The sequence below is a fragment of the Pipra filicauda genome, unplaced genomic scaffold, assembly GCF_003945595.2.
Source record: "Pipra filicauda isolate LSUMZ 115617 unplaced genomic scaffold, ASM394559v2 scaffold281_size1565311_pilon, whole genome shotgun sequence".
Classification (NCBI taxonomy): Eukaryota; Metazoa; Chordata; class Aves; order Passeriformes; family Pipridae; genus Pipra; species Pipra filicauda.
Window position 1 is genome coordinate 1,400,802 of NW_024104400.1, and position 20,386 is coordinate 1,421,187.

Below are 20,386 nucleotides of genomic sequence, written 5' to 3' on the forward strand. Positions count from 1 at the left end.
TCTTTGCAGGAAAATTATCTCCTCTTAATGCATTAACTCAAATTTAATAGATACCTGAAAAACACACAGAAGGTAGATCATCCCACCCTAACACATCAATCCTACCAGTGAATGTCTGTTTTATTACAAGTGTGGCATGAAACACTTGACTGAGGATAAATTCATAAATAGCTCTTGATGTATGTGAGATTTTTGGCAAGGTTTACCAAGTAATACAGTTTATATTTAATTTAGGAATGCTTGCTCATCCATTAAAAGGAAAAAAAAAAAAAGAGTTGGTGAACTTCCAAATCATAAGTGATGGATTTCTGTCAATTATAAAATGTTATGAATTTGCAACTTTTCTATTCTAGTGCTCAAGGAACTGCCAGCTATTTAAAACTGTACCTTTAGGATTATTCACAAAGTTTAACAAAAATAAATACCATTTTGAGGTTGTTTTGGCATGCTGTAATTTGGCAACAGCGCCAAGAAAACCACCACAGCACACCCTGCACTGCCAGACTCAGCCTTGCAAGAAGAGGAGAACGTAGTACAATGCAAACTTTAATGTCAATATATACAGAGCTTTAAAGAAAACATTTCTTTTAAAATTAAATGAAATAAATACAGTATGATACAAAATCCACAATATGCTTTAAGAGAGAGAAAATGACAGTTACAATATCTGAGAACGGGGACCTTTTGGATAGTTCCACCTTTGAAGTACCTCAGAGAGCATGGAATTCATTGCACTGCTCGCAGTTAATGCCCTTTCGGAGTCGGAGATTTGTCACCGCTCCCGTGCCAGAGGAGCTTCAGCTCTGCCCAGGGGATCAGGGCAAGATGCCACAGTGCTTGGGACACGGGGACAGTGCAACTCATGGACAACACTGCTCCAAAGCCCAAGGCAAAACACCCAAACCTGAACCCCTGGTCCTGCAAAGGAGACTCACCCCCAGCATCTTCAGCTGTCACAGAAAAACCCCCAAAGAGGATTCAGTGTTATTCAAACTCGCTATTGGTAATGAGCTGTTGCCCAAATATCGAGATATAATCAACCCAATGTCTTCTAAAGCTTTCAGAGAAAGTTTGCTTTCATTACACAGGAAAAAGCTCGAGAAAAACCAGCTGCTGATGATTTTATGGGGGCTTCTAATTGTATGAATTATTATAATGCTCAAGTCAGCTTTAGCTACACACTCAGGGTGGGGTTTTGCCAGATTTGTATTTTCTTCTATTCCCAAAGGAACAACATAAATTGGGGGAGCAAACATTTAAGAACTACACTGAAGCAGAGACAACCAGTATTCAGAATGTGCTGAAGCAGAGGATGTTAATGCAGAAGGATGGTACAGTGTGAATGTGGAGGGTGTTACCAACAGGTACCAGCACACACCCAACAAGGTTTCTGAATTAACTTCCAAGGAGAAGTGTATGTTTTTTAACCTTACAGGATTATATAAGGGCTCTATTATCATCACAGCTTCAGGAGCCTTCTGAAAACTTGTGAGAAAGAAAAATTTGCTCCTCTCTTCCCCTCCCACAAATATTTGCAAACTTTTAATTCTGGACACGACTGAAAAAGCTTAAGTGCTACAGAAGTCCATAAACCCCCACGTCTGCACTGATGTTTTAGCCTAATTTCACTGATACAAATCAAGAAAATTATTATAGCCTTGTGTAATTCATTTAACTCAGTCCTACAGACCAGTCTGTAACCACTGCAAGGAACTTCCAACTGCTGAAGTTTGCTTGAGGTTATTTTAACCACTGGACAAATGAAGATCAGCTCTGAAAAATGAACTGAAACAGGGAAGACAGAATTCAAGCTCGACATGACTGACTTGAGTCAGGTTTTGGATTCCCTCTCTGGACACAGGGACATTTAAACCACACTACAGTGAACAGCACACTTGGAGCACCTGCACCTCAGCTCTTGGTGTGGTCAAGAATTTACTGGTTTTAAGGAAAACGGGAAAAAGAGCCAAACCCACACAACACAGACTACAGCAGCCACAGAACAGTGGCCTGACTGAACCCACCCAGGCAAAGCTCTCAGTGTGGGCACTCTGTGTCACCCACCACTGGTTCACACTGATGCCACTGCAGTTTTTAGATATGTAACAGGAATACAACAGAGTCCCTCACTTTTTATCAAAAGCAAAACTGAAGATGGAAATGGTGATATCTGAGGGGTGAAAGAACAGCAGAGCATGTCCCGAGCCTGCTCCAGCTGATGTCTGTGGGATCTGCTCTCTGTGCACCAGAGACCTGGAGCTTATTGATAATTATCACCAAACATCAGAGCAGGAGCTTTGCTGGCAGTAACAGAAGCCACTGCCAAAATATTGTATCATTTAAGTTTTAGTCCTGTGGGAACTCCTCTAGCCTGAATGCCTATTTCTGTGTAATTACGAGCCTTTGTAAAAATCTGACTTTTCCCCCTAACTCAGTAAAGCAATTTGTAAACTTCAGCTGTGCCCAGATGATATGAAAGTGAAACCCTTTGCACTGACCTTTCACTCCAGGAAGAGCACATTCCAGTTACCTGTTCTTCCCTTTCAAACATTTAACTGACAGCCCATGAGCAGCCCATGCTACTTTTATACCACAAAACCTAGGCTGGGAAAAGAAGGGATGAGAAATATGGAAGAAATTCCAAAAGGAGCATCTCAAGGATGATCATTACATACAGAAAGAGTAAACTGCACGTGAACTCTTCTGTATTCCTGCACATCCAAAACGTTTCAGAGATTGATATGTTGAAATAGTCATAGCAAGGGAACTTTGCCCCTCAAATTAAGGATTACAATTGGCATACCAGGGTACACTGGCCTGTCAGATATAACATATCCATATGTTTTCCTTGTGATAAGACAACTTTGTCATGTTGCAGTCACTGAAACTTTGCTTTTACCCCAGGAGCACGATTTTTCCTAAAGGCCAGGAGTGATACGAAACCAGCAGGGATAACTTTAGAGATGTTTTACTCTGCTAAGAGTCACAACATCCACCTTGTTCGTGTTCTTTGCCTTGTCTGTGTACTTCTCCTCTCATCACCTTTGTGCTGCACATCAAGAACAACTTCAGTACCTTCAGCTGCTTCCAACTGCTCTTGTGCAAAATGCTTTTAAGGTGCTTATAATGTGGTGCTTCTACAAGCTAAAAGAAAATACCAATAGAAACACTGTTAAATGATTCATGGGTAAAGCCATTAAAGACCAGCTGCTGCCTTACAGGAAAGCTGAAGACAATGCAAGTTTGACATTTCCATTGTGTTCCAGGCCTTGCATTTACCTCTCATCCCCACCACAGCTTTTACTGCTACATTTCAACCCACATCACAGCTTGACCTTGGCTCAGGGAGCTTCGTTTCCACCACTTTGCTTTTTTTTTTCTTGAGTGAATTCAAATTCTTCTGTGAATTAACATCAGAATTATCCTGACAGAGTGTGGACAAGAGGTTTACAGGCATTCTTGCTGGCAAAGGTCTCCAGAGTAAGGAAAAGGAAGATGAACCAGCTGCAAAAGGGGCAGATTTTGTCCTAAACAAGAAGCTTTTCCAGGAAGCAGTTGTGTTCTTTGAGAAGCTTTCAAGCATTTCAAACAGGCACCTCTCAAGCATTTCAAACAGGCACCTCTAGACTAGGCACATATGGCCCCTAAAGCTTCCAACACCTATCAACATTCCAGAAATTCCACATGGGGTATGTTCTGCATGGTACAAAGAGCACACCTATGTTTGCTATACTCAGGAAGTCTCAAATCTAGATATATTCAGACCTAACTATTTGGCCAGGTAATTCCCATCTTCCCCCACCACAACAGAAGAAAGCAGCTTATCTAACAGAACTTCCAACACCCCCAAGTACTTCACAGGTACAGACAAAACCCAGCCAACACCCTCTTGTAAGATCTGAGTTACTACCACCACTCCTGGTAGTCAGGTCAGAATTCTCTTGGAAAGTTTTTTTTCCCTGCCTCAAAATGCCAAGTTCTGCCATCACTGGCATCCTGTAATTTGAAATTCAATGATGGCAAATCAGATTTGATTTTTGGTCACTTGGATTTTCTGCCTCTTCACAGTCTAATACCACTAATTTACTTAATATTTAAAATGTGTGTCATCCTGCTATGAAACTACAACTCCTCAGAGTCTACAACTTTGGAAAACACTTTTATCTCTGCGTGCATTAGTTCCCAGTCTACCAGCAGTTAGCAAAGGTTCTGAGGCAGAAAACTCCAAGATAATTCTGGCCCTGCAATTAATTTCCTCTTCATCACAGCATTTAGGAACAGCTCAAGTCCTAACACCAGACAGAGAGGGCAAGGGAGTGCTGGCAATAGGAATTTGTCCATAACTGTGACATTCCTTGGTCAGAATTCCCTTATCTGGGCACACTGCAAGGCTTATTTATTTCCCCAAGCTACCCCTACAGTTAGGCAAAGAGAATTTTGCATTTCTGTTCTGTAATATTTGTACATGCAGCGAGAGGTTCAGAGAGAAGCAACAACGTTCTATTAAAAAAAAAATAAATCAAATAAATAAAAATCCACGTGCCAAGTTTGTTATAATAAAGTGTCAGTTTGTGTCATATGCCAAACAAACCTCATATTCAATGGAAAGACTGCTGAGGGAAATAACACAGTAGTTTTACTAATGGATGGCAAACAGAAATAACAAAGGATTGAGCTGCATGATGTTGTCTCAAATGTTTTGAGATCTTACTTTTGACAGTTTATGCATATTTTAACTTTTTTCCAGCTCAGTGCAGGACACAATTTACAGTAAAAACTAGAAATGTTCATCTTCCTGTAAGAGGCCACAACCAGCACTTCTTTTGGGTCACAAGTGATCAAATTAAGTTGATGGGTCAAGTGCAGAATCTTCCACATCCCTTTCTTTGTATTTTCACATGAATTTATCAGTTACTGGCACCATGCAAACACAGACCTCCCAAATCAACACTAATGAACTGAACACTGGCACAAGACATGAGTCAACTCTGCATAATAGTCAAGGACAAGTGAAATGAATCAAGTTGAATGAAATAAGTGCCCAATTACAAAATTAATTTGTCCTTCACAACGGGGTCTAAAGGTGTGAAGAAAAGAAAACTCCCACTGACACTTTATGTACAACTTGGTCATTGGCAACGGTCCCCTAAACCACTTTTTTTTTTTTTAACTGAACCCAGCAAAACTATACAGAATGTGAAAGAATATTTGCAACAGATCTCAAAGGACAGTGTAGAGAAGTTCATTATGGTGTACCTGATGCTTAAATTAATTTAACAGATACAGCCTGTAAAACAAACACAGTATGAACCTGTGGATTTTTTTTTTTTCTTTTTAAAAAAAGGACTTTTACAGAATTCAAGTAGTGTAGCAGGAAACCATAGATGCCTTTTGATCACAGGTCAGGCAAAACAGAGCCACTTGTTGAGTTTCCCCCTTGCTTCTGTGTGCTCAGGTGCCCCAGTGGATCTATAAGTCTGTGGATGTGAGCTTTTTCATGCTCCGTCGCTGAGCTAAACTGGAGGCTGCAACAGGCTCTAACACTGGCTGAAATGTCTTGTGATTCAGTGCAGAATATGTAGCAGCCATGGCTCCCTAGGGGAAAAAAATATAAAATAATAATACATACATATATATAAATATTTTTATCAGAAAATAAAGCAATTCAAAAATAAGTTCTCGATTAAACCCAAATTACTTATGGCAGGTCATGGGCATCTCTGAAGGTTGCTTGGAAAAATACATTTACTGCTGAATCCTTCCAATTTCTAAGCATGGGTGACATCTGACATGTCCTTTTCTTTCCTGTGTATTCCTTTTGTATACCTTAGATGTAGGAGTCACCTTTTAACGTAGGGCAGAATTAGTACCTTCCAAGCAAGATCAGCACCAATTTACCAAATACAGCAGGTTCAGTGGCTATTCAGATCCTGACTCACGAGAAAACTCAATATTAACTACCTTCATCTTTGAAAACACCCAGAAAAACCTCTTCCTTTGAACATAAGCTAAAAAAAAATTATTTATCAATAATTTTGAGAGGGACTTTCTACAAGAGTGTGTAGTTATGAAACAAGGGGGAATGGCTTCCCACTGCCAGAGGGCAGGGATAGAGGGGACACTGGGAAGGAATCCTTCCCTGTGAGGGCAGTGAGGCCCTGGCACAGGTTGCCCAGGGAAGATGTGGCTGCCCCTGGATCCCTGGAAGTGTCCAAGGCCAGGCTGGATGGGACCTGGAGCAACCTGGGACAGTGGGAGGTGTCCCTGCCCATGGCAGGGGGTGGGACTGGATGAACTTTAAGGGCCCTTCCAACCTAAAGTATTCTATGAATATCTCCTGTAGTTAAATCTGCAGGTTCTAGGGAAAACAAAAGAAAGTGAATTCCTGTTCTAAAGAACAGAAGAGAGTTCTGTCTGTAGCTCTGAACCAACCCAACCCACTGCACACCCACCACCCTGAGCACAATGCAGGGTGTTTTACCTTTACTAGATGAGGGGCATCTTGCCTGTTGAGCTGATAATGTGGCAGCTGGTCCCTGCAGGCAATCCAGGAATGCTTCAGCACCTGCTCTGCCGTGTACCTCTGGTGGGGATCCACGTGCAGCATGTGGGAGAGCAAGTCCTGCAGGAAAATCAAACACATTGTTCACTTCAAATCATCTTTAAAGCAGTACTGATGGCAGCAACGAGCAAAGTACCCACTGTGGCAGAGGGATTAACACAATGCACACACACACACACACCCAGATCAGGAGACAAATTGGATCTTTCTGTGCCTTGACACTGCAGAAGGCTCAAAACAATGTGTTGTACTATTGCAGCAGTTCAACAGAGCAAGCCTTTATTGCAAAGGAACTTACTGTGGTGCCTTTCATGTTTATTACTAATAGAATCTTTAAAAGACTAGAAATCCTATTAAAATTTAGCAGACAGAACTTATGAAGGAAAGTTGATATTTGCAAACATCTCTCCTTGTTCATTTTACATGTTTGGGGTCTGACTACACATTACAGTTGAATTAATTGATAGTGAAACACCAGCAATGAACTTTTCCTTCAAGGAACCACATAAAGAATAAATCCAAGAGCAATGGACACTTGGTTTTGCCTGTTAGAAGCATCAGCAATAAGCTACTAATTACAATGTTGGTCAAAAGCAGAGTTGGCTGGGAAGGGCACAGAACAGAGACAGGAACAGTTTGAATTAAAAACAAAATATGGACAAGCTGACAGAATGTTCCCTTTGTTGGAGGTACAAAATGTTAAGCATTCTTAAATAGACAGAAGTGAGTTTCTTGTGCTAAGACAGCAGCATTCTGAATCACTCCTACTGAACTGAACAAACAGTGCAGTTCCAAAGGATCAGGAAAAGATATTTTAATATTAGTAATTATTATTAATATTAATGCCAATCTTTAGAAAAGGTAACACTGGTGATTAAGATACCTACACACCAGGTCAACACCAACCCCAGGGAATTGAGCAAGAGATGGAGTATTTTTAAATAAAAAGGGACAGCTGCATAACGAAGATTTTTGGCAAGATATGCAGATCTAATTGGTTGTTAAAGTACTAACAAAGACAAGACACTCGATGACTTCAACAAAGAAATGGCACTATAAAAAATTCAACTTCATGGCAGACTGAGTAGTTACTAGAACTGACAGATAACTGTAAAAATCATCCTTCCACTGAAGGAACTCCACAAACACCTGATTTGGATTCGATTATAGCAGCCAAGCACTGGGAAAGACTGCCCGGGCAAACTGTTCAGTGCCTGAGCCTTGGAGGCTTCTAAAGCCAGACTGAATAAAGCCCTGAGCCTGGTGAGACCTCACAGCTGGGCCTGTCTCGAGCAGGAGGCTGCACCACATGTCCTCCTCTGCAACAAAATTTACAGGTAATAATAACAAACTGCCCTGACAGATCTGTCCAGTTATAAAGTTGAGTAACATTCATTTGAATTCTACAGAATTATAAAAACAGAACACATTTCCACCTTTGCTGCATCTGAAACAGTGTCCCAGTTGCCTCCACTTAGGGAGAATTTTCCACTGCCTATCCGTACCAGGATCTCCTCAGGAGTATCATTGGGACCATTGGCAAAGGGAGTGTAGCTGTTGAGAGACAAAAAACAAAACACCTTGTTAAGGGTAAAAAGCTGCAAGGAATTGGGAAAAAAATCTCATGAATCAGTCAATATTCCACTGCCAACAGAAACCCATCACAGAATATATAGATACTATTAAATACTATTAATACTTCTCATATTACATCAGAAGTACCAATTTATGAAGAGAATAATTTCCAATTATTTAGCCATAAGACAAGAAAGCCTGCTAGTTTTCTGTTGGAGCAAAACTCATAAAACCTTTTCTCATTTGGCCACTAGATGCTTCCTAGAGCTGCATCAGTCTGGATGAGTTAGAAAACTCCAGAGATTTTAAAAACCAGTGTGTTCTATAACAGGGCCAGGAGATACAAGAAGGTGACTCCAAGGGTGTAGGGTGGGGAGGACAAGAGGCTGGAGGGTAAAAAGAAAACCACCAGGTACTTTCACAGGCTAAATTCTCTGAGGAAACTGGGGAAAGTCCTTGGCATCCCCCAGTCATGTCCTATGGAAAAGAGAAGCCTTAAACCTCCTTGTAAGACGAGGCTGGTTTATGTGTTTGCTTATCTACTTACAGCTCCCTGTTCTACCTGAGTGTGTCATTCCATGAGGTAATACCTCTCCATTGGAAGGGAAGCAGGGATTCATGCAGCATGCTGGAATTTTAGGTAAACAAAACAGCTCAGAAATCTTTCTCACCCTGCCAACATGGTGTAAAGAAGAACACCCAAGCTCCATATGTCACAAGCAGCATCATATCCCTGTCTCATGAGCACCTGTGAAACAAAGAGAGTGTTAAAGACTTTTCATGGATCACAAACCACCCCAAACCAACACCACTACCCAGCCCAAAAAGGGTAAGTCAATCCCTGGATCATGTCACAGGTTTGACTATTGATTTTTCAATATTGTAGTAAATACCAACAATATTTCTTGTTCCCAGAACATCATCTCTTAAGATTTTCAACAGGCTTACATCTTATTTTTGAGGGTGGACTCTGCTATTTTAAAGCAGGTTTATAATAAACACAAGCACCAGTGTTTGTAAAGGATGTGTGACTATATTTAAGGAAAACTAGCAGAATTTTTCTTTTTTTTCAAGCATTGCTAAAAAGTTTAAGTATCTGATGCATCAAAAACAGCATAAAGAAAACACAGAACAGCTTAAAATACCTCTGGTGCCACAAAGTTTGCAGTGTAGCACGGGGTTAGGAGGAGTCCATTTTCTCCTCGAAGCTGTTTTGCAAATCCAAAATCACAAATCCTGATGGAATCAGCATTATTGGAGTCATCTGTATATAAAATATTACTGGGTTTGAGGTCTCGATGCACCACCTTTAAACCAAGAAATTTGAAAAGGCACCATTTAGAAGGAGCATGTACATTTGTTTGTATGTTAGTTGCAATTTATAAAAACTGTTCTCTGGATGAATATAATTATTACCAGTTCTAAGTAATTATATTAATTTATAGTAATGGAAAATTCTAGTTCAAGTAAGGTAATAAAAAGCTCATAATGTAACTGGAACTGACACCACCATTTGCCAACAAGCACAAGAGAACAAACATCTGCTGTTTCATAAACTGTAGAGTCAAAAGGCTTTGCCAGAATAACAGGACGAGTTGTTGATATTATTCACCTTTGTAATAAAAAACAAAACCTTTCTCCCTTCTGCCACAAAAACAAGCCAAGCAAGAAGGCACATAGCACAAGGGATTTGTAACTCTAAGAGGTGTGGGAGAGGCTGTGCCTGGCAGGAACCCTCACCCCCTGGCAGTGCAGGTAGTCCACAGTCTTGGCGATGGTGAACAGCACAGCGCTGGCCTCGCGCTCCGAGAAGAACTTCTGCCTCAGGATCCGGTCCAGCAGCTCCCCCCCCTTCATCAGCTCAGTCACCAGGTAGATGAACCTGCCGTCATCATACACCTGAGGAGATGTTTAACAAGTGTATTCGTGTAAATATATCCATTAAAAGCAAACCTCTCCCATTACACATCCCGATAAACTGGAGTTTCCCACTGGACTACTCCCCGGCTCCCACATGAACGTGGAGCACAAACAGCAGGCCCTGGCACAGCACGGAGTGTGAGGCAGCTCATGTGTCAATCAGGAGTTGATTCATGACTCTGAAATTGTGTTTTTCAGTCCCAGAACTTCTGTTCCAAGAGGAAAGCAGCCCTACCACTCCCTAGTGCTCTTCCCTTCCACAGGTAACTTTTAGCTGCTGGCAGTTGGCATACACAGGACAACATGAGCAGCCTTCTCAGATCACCAACACATTAGTACTCATTTAATGTAAGAAATATGGCATTTCTAACCTTTACAGCATTTCTCACTTCAGTTTCATTAAACAGCCTTTAGAAAAAAATTACTCTCAGGACAACACTGTATTTTGAAATACTCCCTTTACTGTTAGGTACTGCTCTCACAATACATTTTACCATGTAAAAGAAATTTAATGAATCCCAATAAACTCCCTGCATCTGTACTTGTTTTTTGACTACTGTGTAGTAAGAGGTAGCAGAGAAAGAGGTACATACATCCTTTAGAGTGATAATATTTGGATGCTGTCCATAACGCATGAGAATCTCGATTTCTTCTGAGGGATCCCTCTTGCTTTTATCAATTATCTGCCAAATATAACAGGAAAAACAACTTGGATAAACAAAGTCTGCTTAATAAAGACTTTTTTTCTATTTACATCCTTGTTTCAACAACAGAACAAAAAAATTCCAGAGTTAATTACTTCTTATTAATCATGATTAATTCATGTTCCAGCTTCACATCCCACAGTTTATTCATTTCTTGCTCTATCCTTGTTAAGATTCTATCATTAATGCAGCCTATCCTGCTCCAGTGGGCAAGGAAATGCAATGGACTGTCTGAAGCATCACTAATTCCCTCTGCAGCCCAGTTCCACCCTTGTGAATCTCACTTTATTTCTGGCATTCTCATAATTGCACAGTATTTTCAGGCTTCAGACTTATAAAACCAGCTACAGTGACTGGAAAATTCATAAATTTAAATTTATAAATCTGCTACACAATAATTTCTGAACTGTAACAATGAAATTTACTCCAATACCTTCACAGCAAACTCCATGTTTGTGGCTATGTGTATACACCTCTTGCAAACAGAGTAGGAACCAACACCAATATCTTCCTTCAGTTCATAGACATCAGTGAACTGGGCACTGTTTCCATGAAGCTGCTTCAAAAAAAAAACAAATTCAAATTGTCATCTAAACCAACAAGATGCTCTTTACCATGACAGTTTGCAACAGCAGAAGTTTCTCCTGTTTGCCCATGATTTCTCTTTTGAATTCTGCCTCCAGAAAACCAGCTGACTTTTTAAATTTCAAAAATATCCCAGGGAAGTATTTTAATAAGGCACATTTTATAATGGTCTCCCCCTCCCAAAAAAAAAATGAACAGGTTGTAAATACTAAATATTGGTCAGTCTCTGACATGTCAAAAAAGCTTCCCAAAAACCCAAATGTTACCTGTACTATGGGCAGGATGTTGGTGAGAGGAGATATTTTATGGTCTTCTACAGTAGTAGTTGCAACAAAACTAAATCCTTTGAAGAGCTGATGGGCATTTGCACTCGGTGGGACTCCTGGAGAATCTGGTGGCAGACACATGTGATTAGTGTGGATGAATCCCAGCAAAATAAGGCTATTTTTATACATTTAAGAGTTATCCTACAAGAAACATTCTGAGGGAAGGAAGGGAAGAAAACAAGAATAACACCAGATAAGACTTCTAGTTTTTTATCTGTCTGCTCTTACTTCTGTAAGAAACACAAAGCAAGTGTTCCTGGGTCTTGTCTGAACTGGAAAACACTCCAGGAATTAGTGTATGAACATATGTTTTTAGGGAGAAATTTACTGCAACACAACTTTACTTATGAAAAAGAAATAAAGATCGTGGTCTTGTGTTCAACAACTTCATAACACAGAAGAGCAACCAGATTGTGCTGCTTCAGTGGTGCATGTGCTGCTGGCAAGGCACAAGTGAGGCAGTGCAAGAATATTTAATTAGTGATATTACTGAATAATTAGAACCCAGTTTTCCCCAGATTATATTATGTGCACCTCTAAATTCACTGTGAAGCCTCACGGTGAGCACAGCTTGATAATATTGTGTGGCCTGTTAAAACCACAGACCTTCTCCAAACAACAGCAAGTGGCTTTAAAAGTTGGATGCAGCAGGAAAGGAAATAAAAAAATCACAAAAGAAAACCTGAAGTGAAACTTGAAGCAGACTAAGCAACAGCAATTATAATCATTACTTAAAGCAAGTCCTTCTTAGTGAAGTACTGACCCTAAAAATAATTACTGCTGCTATCAAATTTGGTTTACTTTTAGTATTAATTCCCCCCAAACAGTGTGTGTCTAACTTTAAATCATAACTAGAAACCACAATTCAGCTGTTAACATTCCATTTATTTGATTTTTTTTCCTGTATGAATCAAAGTTTAGCAGAATATTTCAAAGACCAGGAACCCTGTGAGGAGAAAACACTCCTTCAAAGCACTGGAACCCTGTTGCATCCTCTCCTTTTAACTCTGTCATTGGCTTTTTTGCTTGTTGTTTTAATGTGAATTTGACCCTCTTGTCCCACAAACCTCAGCAATTTACAGCCATGCACAATTAATTACCTTTTGGTGTTTTTGCTGTGAATTCTGGATCAAAACAAAAGGTGTCTTCTGGCTTTCCAGAAGCAGGTTTAAATGGAGGCTGGATTTCTCTTCTGAACAGTTTCTGAGAAGAAGGGAAAATTCAGTTAATCAAGAGTCACTGAGCCTTCCATGGGTGCTGTGATTTTGCCAAGGTAAAGACATGTCCTCCTGGGCTGGAACTGCCCATTCTCAAAGCTCTAGTCCAGGTTTTCCCTAATCCACCAAACTAAATCAGGGAAAGCAGAACAATGGCTCTGCTTTTTTCCCCTCCTTTACTCAACATGCTTTAGAGAAATGCAGTGCCCAAGTGATCTCAAAGCTGCAATAAGTCCCATTTACTGTTAAGGAAGAGAAAATTTCATGTTAAATGATGTCAAAGCCCTGTGCAAAGGTCAGGAAGTTCTGAGAGCATTTTCTTGCTATTTCTCTTCTCCTTTCAGATCTATTTTTTGCAAGTTTTTTTTTCATTTAATCTTCCTGCACATGAACACAGAATATAACTCAATTTAAAAAAAAAAAAAAAGCAAACCAAACATCACAAAAATCACCAAGGAAGAGGGACCTAAATTAATCCCAAGGAGATAATGAAATAAATGAAATAAAATACAGAAGTGGTCATCAACACCACCAGAATGAAATAAATACAAATTACTTTCTACTTCTAAAAAAAATTATGAAGAAAAAAGAAAGCTAGAACTGCAGATCTTTCAAACTTCACTGCTGGTATTTATTTCAACATCAGTCCCTTAAGATAAAAGTAAGTAGATATTCAAGCCAAAACAAGACAACAATTTATAAAGTGTATTCACAGAAACCAGTAAAGTTTTCCTGTTACTGAAAATTCTTGTTGGTGGATTCAGCATAAACACAGCTTTTCAGAAATAAAACCACCTTTTCAGAAATAAATGCAAGAGAAAAAGAGAAGGATAAGAAAAAGAAATAGGTGAGCACAGCATTGGTCTGATAGTCCTGCCAGCACAGCAACATCTTATTTATTCCATCTACCCTTCTGCAGGAATTACAGCAAAGGAGGGTTTTCAGAGGGGATTTATCTCATATGGAGCATCTTGCTTTTGAGTGTTTCTGGGAAACACATCTCAAAAGATGGGAGAACCAAAGAGGAAAATCATAAGGTGTTTGCTAAAAATTTAAGCAACAGTTGTGATCTTGTACAGACTTTGGGTCATCTCAGAGCACCAAAGTCAATATTCCAGCTGGGAATGGGATCTGACTGATAAAACAGGGATGTGCTGTGGCAACTGGAGAGAAATCCAAGAGAATTACAGGGAGTTGTGCCCTACAGGGAAGCACCAGACAGACACTGCAGAGGAAGATTCCTGCCCAGAGGGAACACCAGCATCCTCTCCCAGCTACAAATGCTCCAACAGACAACTTCAGCTTTAGAAAGCTGCAACTCTTAATTATTTAAAAATTAAATGCCCAATTCATAATTAATAGTCTCTGTACCGTAAATACACCAGCTCCAGATGCCAAGGAAGATGAGAGCAGCAGCCAGGATGTGACAGTCAGCACTGCTGCACTTTGCTGGGCCCTATTCACATGCAAATACTGACAATGCTACAACACACAGGAAAATTAACAACGGCTTTAGCATTCAGATCATTTTGTACTTACATTCCAGTCAACAGTAGAAAAAAAAGGATGTCTCTTGATTTCTTCCACTCCATCAGAACCAGCTCCTGAACAGAGAAAATACTGTATTTAACACACTTTTGGGTAAATCTTTGAAGATTGCACTAAAAATTGGTTCATTTCTAAAAAATCCGCACAGATGTGGTTATCTGAATGAATTGTAAATACAGAAATATCCCAAGGATGGGATTTAGTAGAGTACACCTCATCAGGGAGGCACAATACAAGAACCTCACAAACACAGAGTAAATATTCTTTGCTCTGCCACTGCCAAAGCTCACCAAGAGTCACTGATCCAAGCTCTGATCATTCATTACCAAACCCAGAAGTCACGATCCAAGCTAAGAAATGGGATCTAAACCCAAATATTACTGATCACCCAGAGCCTGAAATGAAAGTAGTTGGGTTGAGTTAGTTAAAGATCCAAATAAATGAACCAACCTAATCTATTTGATGGGTTCCTTTTAAACAACATCCTCAGAAGACTCTGTGCTTCAGGGCTGAGGAACTGAGGCATCCCAAGCTTTGCTCTAAAAAGAACCAGAGAACAAGTAAGAGAAAGAAATATATTTTACTAAAACCTGTCTACACAGATTTTAACTGAACAGTTTGATGTATCAAGGATCTACTCTTAAGTCTTGTAGAGTGCATGTATTTAATTCATCAACTTTAAGTTTCACATTATATGTGTGGTTTAAAAGAAACAATAAAGAAAGAACATATCAGACCAAAACCACCGAGCCCCCCAAGTAAGCTTTATGCTAAAGCAGAGCAAAAGAATTATTTCAGGAATACCTAAATATTTTCAAAGATACTTTCATAACACCAGAATCAACACCAGAAGAGTGTCACCAAATCCCAGTTACTTGCCCTGAAGTGAGTGCTACTATTCCTCTTAAAGCAAAGGGCCTCAAGTAGCTCACTGAGTCATCATATAAAAGCTCCCTGACTTTGCCATTTATTTTATTTCATGAAAACTATTATGCTAAGGCAAGGAATTCCTCTGCAGAACTGCAGCACCACTTGGGAGCTGCAAGTGGGGCAGCTCGTGCTCTAATCCCTCCCTTCACACATGTAACATATAAACCCATACTCAGGGCAAGCTCCAACTGAGGGAATGAAGCTTCTCCCTCCTGCCCTTCCCCATCACCCCCTCAAAGGCCCAAGGCTCTCATGTGCTCTGGGGGAAACTCTCTGTGAGCTGAGCACAAACACAGACAAGAACATATTTGCCCAACAGCTCCACTCACTAAGCACCAGTTCACCCAGTCTGTCTGGCTCAACAGCCTCTGTTGTAACTGAGGCAATTTAAGATGAGAATTGAGAGCCTCTAAGTGCCTTCCATCCATCCACACACAAAGCAACACCTCATCACCTGCTGCTTACAAAACAAGGTGTGCTGTAACAGTGGCAAGGGAGTACAACAACAGGGGTGCAAATAATGCTGCTCTAACTCACAGTACCCTTCTTATCTTTATTACACACCTACAATGGAAACTAATTCATCCCTAAGATTTTAATTGCTGTAGATACTTAATGGTATTTATGATGTGGGATCTATACCTTATCAGGGGGCTTTGATTTTTTTTGTTCCTGTTTTATCTGAATGCTCTCAGAATCATAAAATGGCTTGGGCTGGGAGAGACCTCAAAGACCATCTTGTTCCAACCCTGCCACGGGAAGGGACGCCTTCCACTAGACCAGGTTGCCCAAGGAGTTATAACAAGCTGATAAAACATGTCTAAAATTACATCTTCTGACTTCCCAAAGAGTAAGGAGAGGTACTTACTTCAGTATCATGTTCATGGTTTCGTTTCGATCTTTACCTTGGAACGGCAGGGTCCCAGTGAGCATCTCGAACTGGAAAGAACAAATGTTCATCTCAATCAACACTGTACTCTTCCCTACATCATCTCTACATTAGGCTGAGCTTCGAAAAGACTATCAAAATGCCACAAATCTAAAATCCTCCCAGGCAGTTACACGATGGTAACAGTGGCAAGGTGACCTAGTGGCGATGGAGGAACATTTTACACCTATTTATAAGCCACTTGAAGGCAATAAAATCTCCTCCACAACCAAGTTTCACACGTTGCCATGTTTTAAAAACTGCAAGAATAATAAATACTAGAACAGTACTTTACTTTTAATGCCAATCTGCACCTGTCAGCCTGATGCTCTGAGGCATCCCAGCAAGGGCAGAAGTGGGAGCAGTTACTTATTCCCCTGCTCCACTCCAGCATTCCTTCCACAGGCTCACTCTTCAAAATGCCATTCAGACTCCTTCAAATCAAGGCTTCAAGTATGGGTTTTTTCCCTTAACTATCAAGTAACATGCAAAATAAATACACAAAGTGGCATTTCACTGTCTGGAAGGCACATATGAGCTTTATGGTGCCTCGTAAGGATTCCATACAGAGCTAAGCAGGTGAAAAGTCAATTTTATTCACACGAGTTGCCATTACAGTGGCAATTCAGTTATTGAATTCACCCCCTTACCCAAGCATTGATAATTAAAACTGGACAAGCTTATTCTAAGTGCATTAAACCACATTCTCTCAGAGCAATGCAGTGTTTGTGACCTTAGGAAGGGAAGCAAAAGCACAGTACCATGAGGACCCCAAAGGACCACCAGTCAGCACTCTGGTTGTGCCCTCTCCTGTTTACCACTTCAGGTGCCATGTACTCTACAGTACCACAGAAAGAATAGGCCTTCTTCTCTTGATCTACTGATTCTTTGCTGAGTCCAAAGTCTACAACAACAGCATCACAAGAACACAGCCAGTAAAGAATTTCAGGGAAAAAACCAGTATATATCTAGAGATACCACAGACATTAGTTCACTACATATCACCAAAACTGTTCTCTAAGTCATTAAATGGACAAGCAGCCACAGATATTATTACTGAAATAACTTGATATTTGAAATATTACACATTTAGAGCCTTAAGATAACCAAAAGTTCCCTTTTTCTGTGTCTACTGCCTCCTTTACTCACACAAAAAAATTGGACAGAAATAAAAAGGAGTTTCAGAGGGAACACAGCCTGCATGGTCTGGTATTACTGAATGATGAATAAGTAAAATCTGACTAAAAATATTGTTGTTACATAAGCCAACATGGTTCTGCAACCTGACTCAAGTTCAGTAAAGAACAGTGTTGCATATCTGCTCCTTAATTCCCAGAATCCTTTTTTTCCTGCCAGTGAACACAGAAGTCCTTGATACTGGCTCAGCTTTCACGCTGAGGCTCTTAAATATCCCTTTTTTTCATAGGGGAAATATTGCTAATCAATAATCCATTATCATTTCCAGTTGCAGAAGGAAGAGAGAATTTTAAGACTGAATTAAATTTAAACAGATCCATGCAGAATTTCATAAACATCACCATTATTCCATCAAATCTTTGAGAGTTTAAAAAACTTCCTTTTCTCTTGGAATCTACCAGCAATATTTTAGATCCAAAAATATAATGAAATCTACAGGACAAAAGCATCACCTTAGAAGTAATTTAAAGCTTTCAGAAATTCACAGCAATTTGGTTTCCAAATCATCTTTTGTTTACATAACTTCCTACAATAGATGTATTTTAATTTTCCTCATAGAACTCTTTTCCTGCATTTTTATATGTATTTCAAAGTGATAATCCAAAACCACACAAAAAAGCTTATGCAGAAAGATGTTCAGAAAGTTCTAATGAGTGTTGCCTACCTGTTAACTTGATATGTCCTGCTTCATCAAGCAAAATGCTGAAAATTAAAATTCACATTCACCAAAACACATAAAGATCAATGTTTACATAGTTATTTTAAATAGAAGTTAAAAAAACATTATATCCAACTTCTGTTATTACTTTAATAAGTGAATATTATTTAATTTAAATAATATACTTTTATATTTTATATTTGTTTACATAGTCTAGCAAAAAATGTATTTAATTTTTTGACATCACTACAGTGGAAAACGTTAAGCAACAAGCAAAATACACATAAGAGTGGTAAAATACATTTTACTTTACTTTTCTGGCTTCAGGTCCCTGTACACAATTCCCAAGCTGTGAAGGTGATCCAAAGCAAGGGCCAGTTCTGCGAGGTAGAATTTCACATCTTCCTCTGTAAACATAACCTAATAAGAACTGTATAGATTTACCTTCTGATCTTGTCTTCAGTTTTTAAAACTGCAATCTAAAAAAATATAGTCCTGTCTGCCTAAATTTCAAAATCAGTCTCCTAATTCATGAATTCACCCAAGAGAAATTATTTACTAACACAGGTTAATTATAAACTACACAAAGAACTACCTGTAATATTTAAATAAGAACATCAGCAGTTACTGCAGAGCTTTAGTTAACTTTTAGGTAATAAATTTAATTGTTATATTTGGTGTAATTAACCACCAGCACTCCTTCTGGCACAATCCTAAAAAGAGAGTTTTCCACTGCATCATAAAATTTAATGATTTAGCTGCTGTATTGGGTGACTGAATTCACATTAACAATATTTAGGAAAGAGAAAATAGAAATAATTGAGAAAAAAGCATGCAAAACCAAAACACCGCTAAAAATAACAATGACAATTTGCAGTGGGAGTTGAAGAACCTGCTCTGCTCTTAGGAAAAAAAATAAAATTCAAGAACCCTGGTGAGACACTGAAAAACTGATGTTGCTTATAAAGCACGAGAGAGATGCCCTTCCAAATACTCCACAGGTTGCCTCTAATTTAATACACAGAAATTGTAGCTGCTTTGGCTCTTGTCATGTTCTACAAATTACTGGAGAACCTTGAAATCTTTAAATTACTGGATTGAATGTGAGGTTTAAGTGAAATATTCCCTTATTTGTTGAAAGCAGCAGGAGTAAGAGGTGCAGCCACTCTGCTGCACAGGAGCTGCCTAACAAGGCTTAAATTAAAGTCCCTGAGCTCCCTGATTTAGAGCTGCCCTGATCTGTACTTTGAATTTTACATATGTAATCTGGTCCAGGGGCACAGAAATATTCCCTCATTTCCATAATGACAGGGGTTAACCTTGTAGGAACAATAAAGCTGTTACACCACACAGTGGCACCTGGATTTCTTTGCAGAGCACTGTGGATACTGGTTTGCATCTGCATCAGAAAAGCAACAGTAATGTCCTCACTCCTTGGATGGCATTACTCCTTGGAGCAGCCAAAATGCAAATCTCAGAATGCAATGATGCTAAAGGGCAATCTCCCATCTCCCCATAATAATGACATTTAAAGCTGTTCCCTGTGTCAAATTAAACATCATTAAATGTCACCAATAAAAACTCCCTTACACACTTGTCTCACTTCCACAGCTGAAGCTCTTGCACCCACGTTGGACTTGAAAGACCAAAGTCTTTCAATAACATCCCAGTAAACCAAATTCATTTAAAATAATCCTTGTGAAATGCCCTGGGGAATTTCCCCTCATGTGCACTGCCCATTGGCTTTTTCATGGACTTTGGAAATCACCTTGTCTTCCCACCACAATACAAAAACCTGATTTTTTTATATCTAGACACACAGTAAATATTTAAAAGTCATCACAGAAGGTAACTGAAGTCTTCCAAAAAAAACCACATAGAGCCTCAGCAGTGAGAAAACTTGACAATTAGGATTTCTTTATTCCCAAAGGGAACTTCTTTCAACCCCCAGCAAGTGTTATGATGGACAGATTTACATCCCTTAGGTAACTCTTAATCTCAGTTGCATTCTGGATAATCCCAGCTGTGTTGGTGCAAGAGAATTCTTCTTCCTGCTCTACCAGAATTTCCTCTATAATTACTCAGAGCTTGACCTCTTTCCTACCTACTGCTCCAATAACCTTTGACAAGTTGGCCACTTGAAGCTTTTAACAGCCATTTTAGCCTCAAGATTAATTAATTTTGAGCTCAATTCTTAGACATTATCACTGTTTACCAAGCTCAGCTTTCTTATAAA

General features: G+C 39.5%; 1 protein-coding gene across 4 annotated transcripts in view; it reads right to left on the reverse strand.

The window, feature by feature from the left end:
• Nucleotides 1-526: 526 nt before the first annotated feature.
• The window catches only part of LOC113990276 (ribosomal protein S6 kinase alpha-6), a 36,384-nt gene continuing 16,524 nt past the window's right edge, over nt 527-20,386 (reverse strand). For 2 of the 4 annotated variants that reach the window (XM_027725530.2, XM_039382692.1), the window contains 16 exons: nt 18,464-18,570; nt 18,157-18,194; nt 17,057-17,199; nt 16,236-16,306; nt 14,888-14,976; nt 14,429-14,493; nt 12,773-12,875; nt 11,613-11,737; nt 11,195-11,320; nt 10,651-10,740; nt 9,878-10,036; nt 9,283-9,444; nt 8,809-8,885; nt 7,999-8,116; nt 6,482-6,622; nt 527-5,595 (listed from right to left, as the gene is read on the reverse strand). In XM_027725530.2, coding sequence (XP_027581331.1) covers nt 5,470-5,595; nt 6,482-6,622; nt 7,999-8,116; nt 8,809-8,885; nt 9,283-9,444; nt 9,878-10,036; nt 10,651-10,740; nt 11,195-11,320; nt 11,613-11,737; nt 12,773-12,875; nt 14,429-14,493; nt 14,888-14,976; nt 16,236-16,306; nt 17,057-17,199; nt 18,157-18,194; nt 18,464-18,570 — 1,740 coding nt within the window. In that variant the 3' untranslated portion in view covers nt 527-5,469. The remainder of the gene's footprint in view (nt 5,596-6,481; nt 6,623-7,998; nt 8,117-8,808; nt 8,886-9,282; nt 9,445-9,877; nt 10,037-10,650; nt 10,741-11,194; nt 11,321-11,612; nt 11,738-12,772; nt 12,876-14,428; nt 14,494-14,887; nt 14,977-16,235; nt 16,307-17,056; nt 17,200-18,156; nt 18,195-18,463; nt 18,571-20,386) is intronic. The other 2 variants (XR_005564054.1, XM_027725531.2) reach the window with 2 other exon arrangements.